The sequence below is a fragment of the Lathyrus oleraceus genome, chromosome 3, assembly GCF_024323335.1.
Source record: "Lathyrus oleraceus cultivar Zhongwan6 chromosome 3, CAAS_Psat_ZW6_1.0, whole genome shotgun sequence".
NCBI lineage: Eukaryota > Viridiplantae > Streptophyta > Magnoliopsida > Fabales > Fabaceae > Lathyrus > Lathyrus oleraceus.
Window position 1 is genome coordinate 117647462 of NC_066581.1, and position 16547 is coordinate 117664008.

The window sequence follows — 16547 nt, forward strand, 5'->3', positions numbered from 1 at the left end:
TTCAAACTTCTTTTCTTAAATCAAACTTGTAAATAAACTTAACCATAATTGACTTAAACTTTCAAAAAGCCAAAAAGAACTAACTCATTCAAACCATTTTTAGGCCTTTGTTCCTTTCAAACATAATTTTTGTTAAAAGAAATGCATCCATTTTTGAAATTTGTATCACGAACTACGAGGTTTTGATCCCTCATTTTTATGTTGGTACGTAGGCACAAGACCGAAGGTCTTGCCAAACACAAAAATATAATTAATGAATTCTTTTCTCATCCCCCCATTCTATTTGTTTGAAAACATCATTTTGTACTAAATACACACTACGCCAAAAATGACTTTTAACAGCGCATCTTAGACAGCGCTTTTAAAAGAAAGCGCTGTCTAAGGTTAAAATTAAAATAAAACACGGAAAATGTTCCAAAGAAATAATGAAAGCGCTGTCTAAGGGGGGGTCTTAGACAGCGCTTTCTAAAAGCGCTGTCTAAGACCCCCCCTTAGACAGCGCTTTTAGAAAGCGCTTTTAAATATAGACCTTAGTCAGCGCTTTTGATAAAGCGCTGTCTAAAGTCTTTAAATTAAAAAAAAAATTAAAACCAAAAGCGCTGTCTAAGGGGGGGTTTAGAAAGCGCTTTTGGAAAGCGCTGTCTAAGGCATACCTTAGAAAGCGCTGTCTAAGGTCTAATTAAAATAAAATTTCAGACTCCATTTCAATTTTCGTTCTCTGTTCTTTTGTTTTCCCTCCTGCGAACGTTGAAACCCTATCAGCGAAAACCATAACACATATGTGTAGTAGCGATTTGATATGTCGATTTTTTCTCCCACTTCTTCCACTCTTCCTTCTCATTCTCCAATTTCATCACCATGCTTTTCCCGCTTCGTCACCACTTCATTCGGCCGTCGCATCCGCCGCCGCAGCCGCCGTCACAACAAACTCAAACCTTCCATCCCTACCACCACCACAACCACAACCTCTTTCGAACCCAAGCTCGAAGCCGTAATAGACCTCACAATCTTCCCTTCCTTCCATTCCAACATTCGTCAATTCGTTTCCTCCGGTGAAGCGGCATACCGCGATTTACAGACCTTGTTCACTCTCGACGAAAATCACAGAGTCGTCGTTTCGTGCCGGCCTTCCACTATTCACTTCGTCGGAACTTCAGCTGCTTTGACTCTCGTAGCGTTTTCTATTTTTAGAGTATTGATTGAATTGGTTTCTAGGTTAGCGCCGTGGCGGCGAAACGCGTCTGGTTATGGTAAATCTATGGTGCGCAGAGACCGGAGTCTTGGAGGGAAAAAGGTGGTTGTTGGATTGGGTTCCAGGAGCGGCGTTACGGCGCCGATTAAGCGGTCTTTGAAGAACAATAAGGTTGCAGTTCAAAGGAAATTTCCGAAATGGTGGCCAATTGTTAATAATCCCAATCACAGTGATTTTGATTTTGACCTAAATGAGCAAGAAGAATACAGAAGAGATGCTTACAGACTGGTTCGAGGTTTTTCTTACTCTCATTTAACACTTTTTGCTTTTACTTTACAAACTTTTTTTTTGTTTATTAACTCAACTGTTATCTGTTTATTTATGCACTTTCTTGTGTTGTATTGTAGGTAAAGACACTCTTCTAATTTCTCTACTGTTTTCCATCCTTTAATTCAAGTTGCAACTTACCCACTTGATTTCCAGCAATTATTGACAGTAGAATGGCTGCAAAAGACATCTCTGAGGGTGATATCATACAAGTTAGTTTTTTCTCCCACTGATTTACTTTATTCGATTATATGTAGTATGTGACAGAATTTGTATCCAACAACTGTGAAATCGGCGATGTTGTGACAGAATTCTCTCTAGGAATGGGTCTTCTCACCATCATTAGAAAAATCAAAAAGAAGGAAAAGGAAATGCGAATTCTTATGGTGTAAGTTTAGCTTCCAATTCCTTTTTCTTTGCTCTAGATTTTACTACATTAATTAATAGTTGAGATTTATATGCAGTGGGTTGGACAATTCTGGAAAAACTACAATCGTTTTGAAGATTAATGGGGAGGACACTAGTGTCATTAGTCCTACCCTTGGCTTCAACATCAAAACCATCGCCTACCAAAAGTAAAACCTTGCTTTATTTTCACCCCACAAATCACTTTAATTATATATGCATATCTCTGCTGCTGTCCATTTTCATTTTTGTCGATTGCTAATTATGTTAGTCATCATTTTTTGGGAATATGTGAATAAGAATAAGCTTCGTTAAAGTTTCAACTGAACATGGTTTATGCATTTTTCTGTGGCAAAGTATTATTCTTTTGTTTGATGGGGATAAACACATGATATTGCTTCTTAATTTGATTGTGGTATATTCTAAAACATGTTAGTTTTTTTGCTTTAAATTCTTTGAAAGTATTTGCTTGTGATTTCCATTTACAAAAAAAATTGCTTTTGATTTCCCTTTATAGTTACACAACATGCCAGGTCATTCTTCATATGTTAGCCTTTGTTTTGATGAGTTTCTTGCGTTGATTTACTATATTCTAGAATGCTGGGGCATTTATCCAAATTGGCAATGGCAGGTACATTCTAAATATATGGGATGTTGGAGGCCAAAAAACAATTCGATCTTACTGGAGAAACTACTTTGAGCAAACAGATGGTTTAGTTTGGGTAGTTGACAGTTCAGATCTTAGAAGGTTGGATGATTGCAAAATGGAGCTAGATAACCTTCTAAAGGAAGAGGTTTGTTCAATACAGATAGTTATTACTTGTCAGTAACAAATTAATTACATGCAGTACTTAACTGAAGATATTCAGACATTTTAGCCATACCAATTCATATCCCTTTATTTAATCTATTGATTGGGAAAGACTTGTGTGTCCTCTGTACTAATGCATCAAAGTAGAGTAGTTGCCCATAGTGAATCCGTTGGGAATTTTGGTCAAGAACCAAAGCATTATTTGTTATCTTGATTCCCTAGCACTTGAACAAAATGTTTTATTTCTCACTGTTAATTATTTAGGATGCTCAGATGGCATCGCGAATGAATACTCTGCTCTTCTCTAGATATTTGTGAGCTACTAGTATTTTCAAATGTCATTAATTTTGTTTTACATATGACAGAGACTATCTGGAGCATCCTTACTAATTCTAGCAAATAAACAAGATATTAAAGGTGCCCTTGCACCCGATGAAATAGCTAAGGTAAGCTTAATTTTATCCGGGTCTTTTTCTCTTACCTAAGTAACATTGTAGGGATTATGACTAAAAAAATACATCATGGTATGCTGAGAATTGACTGTAAGGTGTTTTTAAACACTTGATGTTCTATATAACTAGATGGGCTATTTACTTTAGTCCTCATAATTATCTTTCTGCAATGCTGCAATTATCTTAATAATTACTTGCAAAATCACTTATATAAAGAGATGCAATCAGGTTTCAATCACAGAACATATATACTTCACCATAAGTTGTTGCAAAATTCATTGATTTATAAAGCAAATATTTCCTGCACTGAAATCTGTGTAGAAGTTTCACAACATATTATTATCGCCCACTGAACTTAGTCTTTGTGAACATGGACAATTGGTTAATTGGTTGTTCAACTAATCCTAGATGTTGTATGAAATCAATAGTGTTTATGACTTAATACAATATCTATTAAAACAACATTATATTCTTAGCTGCAATGTTTAAAAGTCCAGAGTCTACGTAGAATCAGTAAAGGATTGAAATTTTTTAACTCGGGAATCGTAGTATGGATTGTAAGATCCTACTCCTAGTTAGGATCCATTCTACGGGTAGAAAAATATATTTAGATATGTATAATTTCCTTGCACATGCCCAAAAATCATCATATATGAAGAAAACAACTTCTAAATCATAACATTAAGTTAAGTTTATAATCATAAATTTATAAGTTCACAACCATAAATTCATACTCAAAACATAACCGTGACGGAGTACGTTCTTCGGATCCTCATGGACAATAAAGATGCGGAGAAGTTGTTTTTTATACCGTTTAATACCGGGTTAGAATTTCATTCTAAATTCATCTATTATAATTATTTTCCAAGTTACCATCTAACATTTGCCTAATCATTACAGTGGACATTGGTTGTTGCTCGCAATCAATCCTATCCGAGAAATTGTGTATTATCTTGACTCGTTAGGAAATGATTGGACAACATACCCGGATATGAAGGTCCTAATTGACACGTAAGTGAGAATGTTCAAAATTTTTCTTAGTTTATGTGAATTGTTCTAATTGCTTCATTTTTATTTTATTAGCGTCCTACAAGCTTTTCGGGCCCAACGAGATATCCAAACCTCAAGGAGGGGCGCCAACTCCATTACATGGATTAAAGTGGCGGTATATTTTTAATTACCACATTTTTTATTATATTAGTGATGACACTTGATAAAACTTAGGATTTATAATCCATATTTTTTTTTCATATGTAGTGTCCTCAACAACGTAATCAAATAGATTGCGGGTATTTCATGTTGAGGTTTATGCGAGATACTCTTGCTTTAGGCCGATTAAAGATTCCCACCGATGTATGTATTTCTAACTTATGAGTTATTTTTATATTTACACATATCTCATATAATTAAATAGTTGGAATTAATTCAAAATATGTTATATTATTATGTAGTACTTTGAGGAATTCAAGTGTGCATTTTATACAAAGGATCAAGTGGACGAAATCAAAGAGGAGTGGTGTCAATTCATGATAGAGCTCAATGTTTGTTCATAAATTTGTGTAATTAATGTGTACATTTGTAGTATATGTAATGACTTGTAAATGTGTACATAAATTTGTATATATTTTGATACATTTAAGGCAAAATTGGTTTGAATTGGTATATATATATATTTGTTAGCCAAAAATTGGTAGAAAAAAGGCCAAAATGGCATATATAAAATGTGATAATTGTCTGTCAAAATCTGGTTGAAAACAGGTAGAAATTCTGGTTTATAAACCTGGAAAAAATGTGGTTTAAAACAAAAGCTTCAAAAAATTTCGTATACCTTAGACAGCGCTTTTGTAAAAAGCGCTGTCTAAGGGGGGGATTAGAAAGCGCTTTAGGCAAAAGCGCTGTCTAAGGGGGGGCTTAGACAGCGCTTTTTGAAAAGCGCTGTCTAAGGTATACCTAAAAAAATTAAAATAGGAGGGTCTTAGAAAGCGCTTTTGGCCAAAGCGCTGTCTAAGGGGGTGGGGCTTAGACAGCGCTTTTCAAAAGCGCTGTCTAAGGTATACCTAAAAAATTTAAAATAAGAGGGTCTTATAAAGCGCTTTTGGCCAAAGCGCTGTCTAAGGGGGGGGGGGGGGCTTAGACAGCGCTTTTAAGATTTAAAAAAGCGCTGTCTAAACCTTTAGCAGCGGAGGTTTAGACAGCGCTTTAAAGCGCTGTCTAAGGCTAAAAAAAGCGCTGTCTAAGGTCTTGTTTGTTGTAGTGACATATGCACACAAAAATGGATCCCTAGGAGTACGTAGGACACTTTGGGTGCTAACACCTTCCCTCTGTGTAACCAACCCCCTTACCTGTAATCTCTGACATTTTAATAGTTTTGATTTGAAAACTTCTTACTTTTGGGTTTTGTTCGTACGTTTTCTCTTTTCCCTTGGAAACAATAAAAGCGCGGTGGCGACTCTTGTTATTTGATCTCTAGTTTATCCATAGCTTGACGGTCATGAATTTACCGCTACAGAAATTAAGTCGCGACTCTGTTGGGGAGTAGTCTCTAGTGGGTTTAGCCTACTATTTGTGTGTATATATTCGTATATATGTGATGTTTGTATATATGTATGTGTGATATAGTTTGCTTGTTGTGCTTGGTGATCTCTGAGTGGTGACATAAGTTCTAACCCGAACTTGAGTGCAATTAAGATAGGAGGATGGTATAGTCATGTTCGACTTGTGTGGAGTAGTCCTTAACAAGTTGTCTTGAGATCCATCTGCTCAGTGGAGACTCTTTTGGATTTGGAAATGTCACGCAAGTATTTGTAGTTAGGCATTACTATTTCTAATTTGGGTCTGAGAAGCTAAGGACCGTAGAACATTTACCCCCTCTTGGCCTATTTAGGACGTAGTGCGGAAACTGTTCATGTGTAGACTTGATAACAGTTGTTACACGATACTACACTCAGACGAGTTTCTCTTGAGAATATTATGGGTCGATGAGTCAGTCATCTTAACCTGTAATATCCGATAGATGGAATTAAGACTCTGGGAACTTTTTAGAACATGATCTACAGGTTTTTATCCTTAGTTCACTTCTTTGGGATGGTCCTTACCCAAACTCCATGCTCTTGACTTGCAACAAACCCTTGATTCTTGGTTGATCCAATCAAGTCTTATCAATATCAATGGAACTTGGGTGTTGATAAGGTGTAAACCATAATCCACCAGAATGGATGATTGATCTTTACAATGACTTGATTCATCCATTGACCTTTGTTTGCCTTGTGTGTGATACCTTATTTGTGATTGTTGCATTCATGCATTCATGCACATCATAACATTTATCACACGAAAATTTCGAGGAACTGAGGTATTATTTGCAAATATTTTCAGACCATGGATTGTTGACGAAGGAACACTAAGAAGTACAGTTTCAGATGTCCCGACTTGAAAGAGTTAAGGAAGCTAGCATCTTTTGTATTAGATCCCTTTGACTTCAAATAAAGTCATGGGAAGCTTTTGTCTATCTTGTATGTTGATATGGTTGAAAGACTTCTGAGTGTGCTAGTGCAGTTCTATGATCCTCTCTACCGTTGTTTCACTTTCCCAGATTTTCAACTTGTGCCTACCTTGGAGGAGTATTCTCATCTTTTGGGGATACCTGTTTCTAGTAGAGTACCTTTTAGTGGATTGAAGGAGATTCCCCAATTTAGTATTATTGCTGAAGCTCTTCACTTGAAGAAGTCTGAGATAGAGGCTCATTGGGTGAAGAAAGGAGGGTTATTTGGGTTGTCATATGATTTCTCGTCAAGGAAGCTACTGCTTTTGCTCAAGCCGGTAGTGTGGATGCTTTTGAAGCTATCTTTGTGTTGCTCATCTACGGTTTAGCATTGTTCCCTAACATTGACGGTTTTGTTGATGTTAACGCCATTAGACTTTTCTTGATTGTGAATCATGTGCCTACTTTGTTGGGAGATATGTATTTCTCTTTGCATCTAAGGAATTCTAAGGATGGTGGAACGATTGTCGGTTGCATTCCTCTTCTGTACAAGTGGTTTATTTCACACTTGCCTCAGACACCTGCTTTTGTGGAGAACAAACAATTTCTAAGGTGGTCTCAGAGACTTATGTCTCTCATTAATGATGATATAGTTTGGTATGATCCGTCTTTAAGAAGTTTGGAGATTATTGATAGTTATGGTGAATTCTCTAATGTGCCTCTCATTGGTACACAAGGAGGAATTAACCACAACCCTGCTTTGGCTCGTCGTTAACTTGGGTTCCCCTTGAGAGACAAGCCTAATAACACTTTGTTAGAAGGTTTTTTCTATCAAGAGGGTAAAGATCCCCAACATTTGAAGCAGAAGATTGTGCATGCTTGGCATGATGTGCATAGGAAAGGAAGATCCGAGCTTGGTCCGCACAATTGTGTAGCTTTGGAAGCTTACACTCTTTGGTTGAAGAAGAGAGCTTTGGAATTGAAGATGCCTTATCCTTGTGAAAGACATATGTCTATGGTTGTGGTTGAGCCGTTAACTCTCCCTCACCAAGATGTAGAGGAGTTGGAAGATGCGCTCATCAAGATGAAGCAAGAGAAGGACATGTGGGAAGAGTGTTTCCGTGCTTTGAGCAAGAAGCATGAAGAGTTGCAGTTGGAGTCTAAGGACAAAGATACACTTATTGAGCTACTTGAAGACCGAGTGACAAAGAGACAGAGAGAGCCAGAGGTTTCATCTTCTAGCATGCCTCAGCCTTCCGTTGCTTGGAAGAAGATTGTTGACCAGCTTGTCCTCGAGAAGACTCGGATGAAGGCTTCTTTTGAGATCGAGATCCGTTGCATTCGAAGGAAGTACGCGCCTACAACCAGATCTGCTGACATTGTTGTTAGGGATCCTTAAGATGACTAGTCTCCTTTTCTCTTGTATTTTTATTTTGGTTTCTGAAATTGTACTTAGTGTAATCCTTCCAATTTATATAAATAAAAAGAGATTTTCGGTCATATCAAATTGTTGCAATTGCTATTTAAATATATATATTTGCAGATGATATAGTAAGTTCCTTGAAAACAAAAATAAATAAACAAGCATTGCATTTCATGCATCATTTGCATAAGCAGGTTTCTCTTTTGCCAGATGTCTCATTGGTGTTTCTTCTGTGCTTTAGCCAAGCTGACTCACTGGTACAATACCCGAGCCAATCATCTGAAAATCATGGAGCATCTAGAGCAAGAGAATGGAGAATTGAAGGACGAGATCGCCCGCCTGACTGCCTTGATGGAGTCAGTTCTTGCTGCTCAGAGTCAATCTTCTCCAACGCCTGCAACTCCTCTTGCAAGGACGGTTATTTCAGAGGTGGCTACCTCTACCATGCCTGCTACTGCTTCCCATTTCGTGCCGACTATGCCTGCCGGATTCCCATAGGGAATGTCGTCCAACTTTGTACCCAAAGGCTTTGTGCCTACCTTTGCTTCCATGCCGGCATCTAGCCCGATCATGTCCGTGCCACCTCCCGTTGTGTACACCTTACCTCGTGTAGAGGACACCATTTATCATTCCGAGCCGTCTGAGGGTCCGGATGTCTACGAGAAAATGGATGAAATGAAGGATCAGTTTCTTGAGTTGCGCAAGGAATTGAAGACGCTGAGAGGTAAGGATTTGTTTGGGAAGAGTGTTGTTGAGTTGTGTTTAGTGCCCAACGTCAAGATCCTGGTGAAGTTCAAAGTGCCTGACTTAGAAAAGGATAAAGGGAACTCTTGTCCGCTCAGTCATCTTGTGATGTATGCTCGTAAGATGTCTACTCAGACCGACAATGATCAATTGCTTATTCACCACTTCCAAGATAGTCTGACCGGCGTTGCGCTCCGTTGGTACATGGGATTGGACAGTGCCAACATTCGCACTTTCAATGACTTGGGGGAGGCTTTTATCAAGAAGTATAAGTATAATGTGGACATGGCGCCTGATAGAGACCAGCTAAGGTCTATGCCTCAGAAAGATAAGGAGACATTCAAAGAATATGCACAGAGATGGAGGGAATTGGCTGCTCAGATCACTCCTCCTTTGGAGGAAAAAGAGATGACAAAGATCTTCTTGAAAACTCTGAGTTCATTTTATTATGAACGAATGGTTGCTAGTGCCCCCAATGACTTTACCGAAATGGTAAACATGGGGATGAGGCTTGAGGAAGGAGTCTGAGAAGGATGTTTGTCAAGAGATGAGGCATCAACAAGCAAGAGATATGGCAGTAATTTCGGTAAGAAGAAGGACAGTAAAGCGAATGCAATAAGCAGTGGGAGGCAGAGGAGGCCTCAGATCAGAAGAAATCCACCATCCTATCAACATCATCATCATCAAGTATCTTCCTTTATCCCGGTATTTTCTAATCAACAGTCAACACCAGTTCAACAATAACAACGTCAACACCAGTTCAACAACAACAACCGCAACAACGAGCAAACACCTACAACAACAACAATACCACCAACAATCATCATCAATAAAACTTAGAGAGGAAGAAGGTCTCTTTTGACCCGATTCCTATGTCTTACACAGAACTTTATCCATCCTTGGTTCTCAAGAACCTGATCCAACCAAGAAACCCGCTACAGATTCCAGAGCCACTTCCTTGGTGGTACAAACCTGAGCTCCGTTGTGCTTGTCATCAAGGAGCACCCGGACATGATATTGAAAACGGTTATCCGCTCAAGTATGAGGTTCAAAAATTGATGAAGAGTGGTATGGTGTCCTTCGAGGACCGTGCACTGAATGTAAAAGCGAATTCGTTGCCCGCCCATGGGAACTCTTTTGTGAATATGGTGGATGGTTGCCCTAGGGAGTTTAAAGTTTTTGATGTGCGGTTTATCCGAAGATCCTTGGTGCAGATGCATAAGGATGTTTGTATGGTAAGTGAATGTGAGCACGACCATGATGGTTGTGCTGTTTGTAGTGTTAACCCGAGGGGTTGTGAAGTTATGAAAAGGGACATCCAACGACTGATGGATAAAGGCATGATTCAAATTGTTTGATCCCGTCATGTAGATGACGATGTTAATGTCATACTGCCTGTTTTCAAGCAACCTGAGAAGTTGGTAATCCAATATGACTCCAGTAACAGCAATAGTCAAAGATCAGTATCGTCGTTGGTAATACGGTTAGCGGGCCCAGTCCCGTATTCATATGATAAAGTTGTGTCGTATCAGTATAATGTTACAATGATGAAGGATGGTCAAGAGGTCACGTTACCTATGACTAGTTCAATAGTGAGCATCGCTGATGTTACTAAAGTGACCCACAGTGGTCGAGTGTTTGGGTCAGTGTTCCCAAAGGATAAAGAAGAATCAGTTGTGAGTAAGAAGGTGGAAGTGCTTGTTGAAGATCCAGTTGGTGTTTCAAAGGGTAAGTCTGGTGAATCCAGCAATTTGAAGGCCAATGATGATGATGAGGTACTCCGGTTGATCAAAAGAAGCGAGTTTAATATGGTGGAGTAGCTGCTCCAAACCCCCTCAAAGATCTCAGTGTTGTCTTTGCTCATGAATTCTGAAGTGCACAGAGAAGCACTGTAGAGAGTTCTAGAGCAAGCGTTTGTAGAACATGATGTTATAGTGGATCAATTCGATCATATTGTGGCTAACATCACTTCTTGCAATAATCTTAGCTTATGTGATGAAGAACTCCCTGAGGAGGGCAGAAATCATAATCTAGCTTTGCACATTTCTATGAATTGTAAAGAGGATGCTTTGTCAAATGTGCTGGTTGACACCGGTTCGTCACTAAATGTGCTTCCAAAGTCAACTCTGTCAAAGCTATCTTAGCAAGGAGAGCCCATGAGATATATTGGGGTAATTGTCAAAGCTTTTGATGGTTCGCGCAAGACGGTTATTGGTGAAGTGGACTTTCCAGTTAAGATAGGTCCGAGTGATTTTCAAATTACTTTCCAAGTAATGAATATCCACCCAGCCTACAGTTGCTTGTTGGGAAGGCCATGGATCCATGAGGCAGGAGTTGTTACTTCAACTTTGCACCAGAAGCTCAAATTTGTGAAGAATGGCAACCTAGCAATTGTTGGTGGAGAGAAAGCGTTGTTGGTTAGCCATTTGTCATATTTCTCTTACGTTGAAGTTGAGGATGAGGTTGGAACTCCCTTCCAAGCCTTATCTATTGCTGCTGAAAAGAGGGTTGGGGCACCTATGTCCTCATTGAAAGATGCTAAGAAGATTGTGGAAGAAGGCAATGTTGATCAGTGGGGGCGCATGGTAGAGGTCTCCAACAACAAAGGCAGAACCGGTTTGGGGTTCCAGAAAGGTTCAACAATTGCAAGGACTGAAGATATGCAACTTAGCTTCTATAACGGAGGTTTCATTCATGGCAATGAACAACACTTAGTTGTTGTGCTAGAGGATGACGAAGAGGAAGACTGCACGAATTTTGTGACGCATGGAAAGGCTTGCGACAATTGGACTGCTGTTGATATTCCTGTTATTTTGCATCAATCTAAGTAATTGCTTTTATATGTTTTTAAAATCCTTCTCTTATGCCTAAGGGAGAAGTGAACATTGTTGGGCATTTTCAAATTGATCATCAATAAAATTAATTTTATTCATCCACATCTATGATGTTTATTTTTACTTTTTGCTTTATTTTGAAAATGGTAATCACAAAAAACATAAATAAACAATATAATTGTCCATCTGCATAATATTTGGTCACAAATTCACTTCTCTAAAATCAAAATATCAAATCATTATGCAGGTTGGTTTCTAACCCCATTGAATACAATGATCCTTCTCCTTCTCCAAATTTGGAATTGCCTGTGTTTGAAGCCGAAGAGGAAAGTGATGTGGAAGTGAATGATGAATTATCTCGTCTTCTTGAGCAAGATGAAAAGACCATTCAGCCATTTGAAGAGCAGGTCGAGTTATTCAATTTGGGTTCCGAGGATGATGTGAAGGAAGTCAAGATTGGGTCTCGCCTGTGTCCAGAAGTCAAGAAGGGGTTGATTGATCTTCTTTGAGAGTATTCAGATGTGTTTGATTGGTACTATCAAGACATGCCTGGTTTGGATTCTGAGATCGTGGAGCATAGATTTTCGTTGAAGCCAGAATGCCCGCAGTCAAGCAGAAGTTGAGAAGAACGCATCCTGATATGGCTGTGAAGATCAAAGGGGAAGTGCAGAAGAAGATTGATGTCGGTTTCCTTGTAACTGCTGAGTATCCACAACGGGTGGCCAATATTGTGCCAATACCGAAGAAAGATGGAAAAGTCCGCATGTGTGTTGACTATAGAGATTTCAATAAAGCCAGTCTGAAAGATGATTTCCCTCTGCCACACATTGATATGTTGGTAGATAATACTGCTAAATTCAAAGTCTTTTCGTTTATGGATGGATTTTCCGGATATAATCAGATCAAGATTGCACCCGAAGATATGGAGAAGACCATATTTATTACACCTTAGAGAACATTCTGTTATAGAGTGATGCCTTTCGGTCTAAAGAATGCTGGTGCAACTTACCAAAGAGCAATGACTACTCTTTTTCATGATATGATGCATAAAGAGATTGAAGTTTATCTCGATGACATGATTGCTAAATCGATTCATGAAGAGGAACATGTTTAGCATTTGTTGAAGCTATTCCAGCGTTTGAGGAAATATAAACTCCGCTTAAATCCCAATAAGTGTACTTTTGGTGTTCGTTCTGGTAAGTTGTTGGGCTTTATTGTCAGCGAGAAGGGTATTGAAGTTGATCCTGCCAAGGTCAAAGTAATACAAGAGATGCCTGCGCCTAAAACTGAGAAGCAAGTCAGAGGTTTTCTCGGCCGCTTGAATTATATCTCCAAATTCATTTCCCACATGACTGCCACATGTGTGCCTATATTCAAGCTTTTTCAGAAAGATCAGTCTTGTGATTGGACCAAAGACTGCCATAAAGCTTTTGACAGTATCAAGGAACATTTGCTTGAACCTACGATTTTGTCTCCACCTGTTGAAGGAAGACCATTGGTCATGTATTTGACTGTGCTCGAAGATAGTATGGGTTGTGTCCTTGGTTAGCAAGATGAGACTGGAAAGAAAGAATTTGCGATTTACTACCTCAGTAAGAAGTTCACCGACTGTGAGACTCGGTATTCTATGCTTAAAAAGACTTATTATGCATTGGCTTGGGCTGTTAAGCGTCTATGTCAGTATATGTTGAATCATACCACTTGGTTGATATCCAAAATGGATCCGAACAAGTATATACTTGAGAAGCCTGCTTTAACTGGGAGAATTTCCCGTTGGCAGATTTTGTTATCAGAGTATGATATTGAATACCAATCTCAAAAAGCAGTCAAAGGTAGTATCTTGGCTGACCATTTGGCTCACCAACCTATTGAAGATTACCAGTTAGTGCAATATGACTTTCCTGATGAAGAGATTTTGTACTTGAAAATGAAAGATTGTGATGAACCATGGCTTGAAGAAGGGCCAGAACTTGGTTCCCGTTGGGGCATGTTATTTGATGGAGCTGTTAATCAATATGGAAATGGAATTGGGGCAGTGATTATTACTCCCCAAGGCACGCATCTACCATTTACAGCTAGATTGACTTTCAAGTGTACAAATAATATGGCAGAATATGAAGCTTGCATTATGAGGCTTGAAGAGGCCAGGAATCTCAGAATCAAGTATTTGGATATCTTCGTTGATTCGGCTTTGGTTGTGAATCAAATCAAAGGAGAATGGGAGACAAATCAACCCGGTTTGGTGCCATGTAGAGATTATGCGAGGAGGATTTCAACTTTCTTTACAAAGGTTGAGTTTCATCATATCCCTCGAGATGAAAACCGGATGGCAGATGCTCTTGCCACGTTGGCATCAACGATTGTAGTAAAGTATTGGAATGAAGTTACCAATTTGTCTGTGATGCGTCTTGATAGCCCAGCTCATGTGTTTGCTGTTGAAGAGATTAAAGACGAGAAGTCGTGGTATTATGACATCAAATGTTTCCTCCAAAGTCAAATTTACCCGCCTGGGGCATCTTTGAAAGATAAGAAGACTTTGAGAAGATTAGCCAGTAATTTCTACTTGAATGGTGATATACTCTACAAGAGAAACTTCGACATGGTTTTGCTCAGATGCGTGGATAGACACGAAGCAGACTTGTTGATGACCGAAGTGAACAAAGGTTCCTTTGGTACTCATTCCAATGGACATGCAATGGCGAAGAAGATGTTGTAAGCAGGTTACTATTGGCTAACAATGGAATCTGACTGTTGCAAGTTTGTGAAGAAATGCCACAAGTGTCAAATTTATGCTGATAAGATTCATGTTCCTCCGACACTATTGAATGTTATCTCTTCCCCATGGCCCTTCTCCATGTGGGGAATTGATATGATTGGGATGATTGAACCCAAAGCTTCGAATGGGCATCGTTTTATTTTGGTGGCAATTGACTATTTCACAAAATGGGTTGAAGCGGCATCGTATGCAAATGTAACCAAGCAAGTTGTTGTAAGTTTTATCAAGAATCAGATCATATACCGTTATGGTGTGCCAAGCAAGATCATTATTGATAATGGATCGAACTTGAATAATAATATGGTAGAAGCTCTTTGTAAAGACTTCAAGATTGTGCATCATAATTCTTCTCCCTACAAACCCAAGATGAATGGGGTTGTTGAAACTGCAAACAAGAACATCAAGAAGATTATTCAAAAGATGGTTGTCACATATAAAGATTGGCATGAGATGCTCCCATTTGCTTTGCACGGGTATCGTACATCCATCTGCACTTCAACAGAGGCAACCCCTTTCTCTCTTGTGTATGGTATGGAAGCAGTGCTCCCCGTAGAGGTTGAGATTCCTTCATTGCGAGTGTTTATGGAAGCCAAGTTGGCTAAGGCTGAATGGTGTCAGACCAGGTTTGACCAGTTGAATTTGATTGAAGAGAAGAGATTAACTGCCATGTGTCATGGTCAGTTGTATCAGCAAAGGATGAAGAAAGCTTTTGATAAGAAGGTCAGACCTCGTGTGTTCAAAGAAGGTGACCTTGTGCTCAAGAAGATTTTATCTTTTAAACCAGATTCTAGAGGGAAGTGGACTCCTAATTATTAAGGCCCATATGTTGTTAAAAGAGCCTTTTCAGGCGGCGCATTAACTTTTACAACTGTGGATGGTGAAGAGTTCACTCGTCCTGTGAATGCAGATGTAGTCAAGAAAAACTTCGCCTAAAAAGAAAAGAACAGTTCACTAAGTTGAAAACCCGAAAGGGCAGCTTAGCCAAAAATGAGCGTCTCGGTGGATTGAAAACCCGAAAGGGCGATCCAGGCAAAAATTAGAGACACAAAACAGAAAGAATTTCCCGATAAGTTGAGTACCCCATCTGGGGAAACTTATGCAAAAATTAGGGATTATGGCAAGTAACTGCATTTTGCTGATCTTCAGTGTTTTGTAAACTTGATTGAGCATAAGGGTTGACATCAATTCATCACCCCGGCAGCGGTCAAGAGCACAGTGGATATCAAGAGTTGGTAGAAGGATTAAGGATCATTTGTATTCAATGTATCCCTTTTCCAGGTAAATTACCATTTTCAACTTTGTAAAAAATCTATGGAGTCTTGTCATTTACAGACTACCATTCTATCAAATAAAGTTGAGCTTTTATCCAATTGTTTCTACTCTTATTTATTTCAGTCAATAGTTTTAAATTTTATTATGATCATTTTTGAAAATTTAAAATTTTAATCAAAATCTCTTTTCTTAAAACATCTAAAAGCAAGAATTTTCCAAAGCAATTAAAAAGAAATATCAACAACATTTCGATGGATAACAAGTCCTTGAGTGCGAAACATCAGAGGTTCCCAAAGCAATTAACCCTTCGGGTATCCCTAGACGATTGTGTTGATTCAGTTCCTCGGCGGAGTTTTTGATTCCCCAGTGGAGCTTTGTTCCTTTTCCCTAGCTGAGTTGGTTGATTCAGATAACCTACGGCCTGTCTCCCCCGACAGAGTTTCTGCCTTCCCCAGTGGAGTTTGGGTTCCTTCTGCAGAAATGGTTGATCTCCCCAGTAGATCGCATTGGTTTCCCCGCCAATCGCCATTCGACTTGCTCCCCAGTCAGAGTTTCCTTCTAGTTTCTGAGCAGTTTATTTCCCTGTAGGGTTGTTTCCCATTTTTATGGTGTTGACCTAAAATTCCCCACAGGTTCGATGATATTTCTCTTTCCTCAGAAGATCTCCTTCTTCCCCAATTAGGGTTGAGCTTTTTGGATTGTTGATCTCTCTGTTCTCCAGCAGTTGTCTCCATATTTTGTGGATTGACCGAGGATTGTACCGATGATTCAATTTCTTTGCGACACCTTTGTATCCTTTGTGATCGTTCTTGTCAGCATAACCATATATA

General features: G+C 39.1%; 1 protein-coding gene across 1 annotated transcript; it reads left to right on the plus strand.

The window, feature by feature from the left end:
• Nucleotides 1-780: 780 nt before the first annotated feature.
• On the plus strand, nucleotides 781-1825 carry LOC127129975 (uncharacterized). Its single transcript, XM_051059066.1, has 3 exons — nucleotides 781-1487; nucleotides 1676-1731; nucleotides 1787-1825. The coding sequence occupies exons 1-3, from the start codon at nucleotides 800-802 to the stop codon at nucleotides 1823-1825; spliced, it is 783 nt and encodes a 260-aa protein (XP_050915023.1). The 5' UTR covers nucleotides 781-799.
• The last annotated feature ends 14722 nt before the right edge of the window (nucleotides 1826-16547 follow it).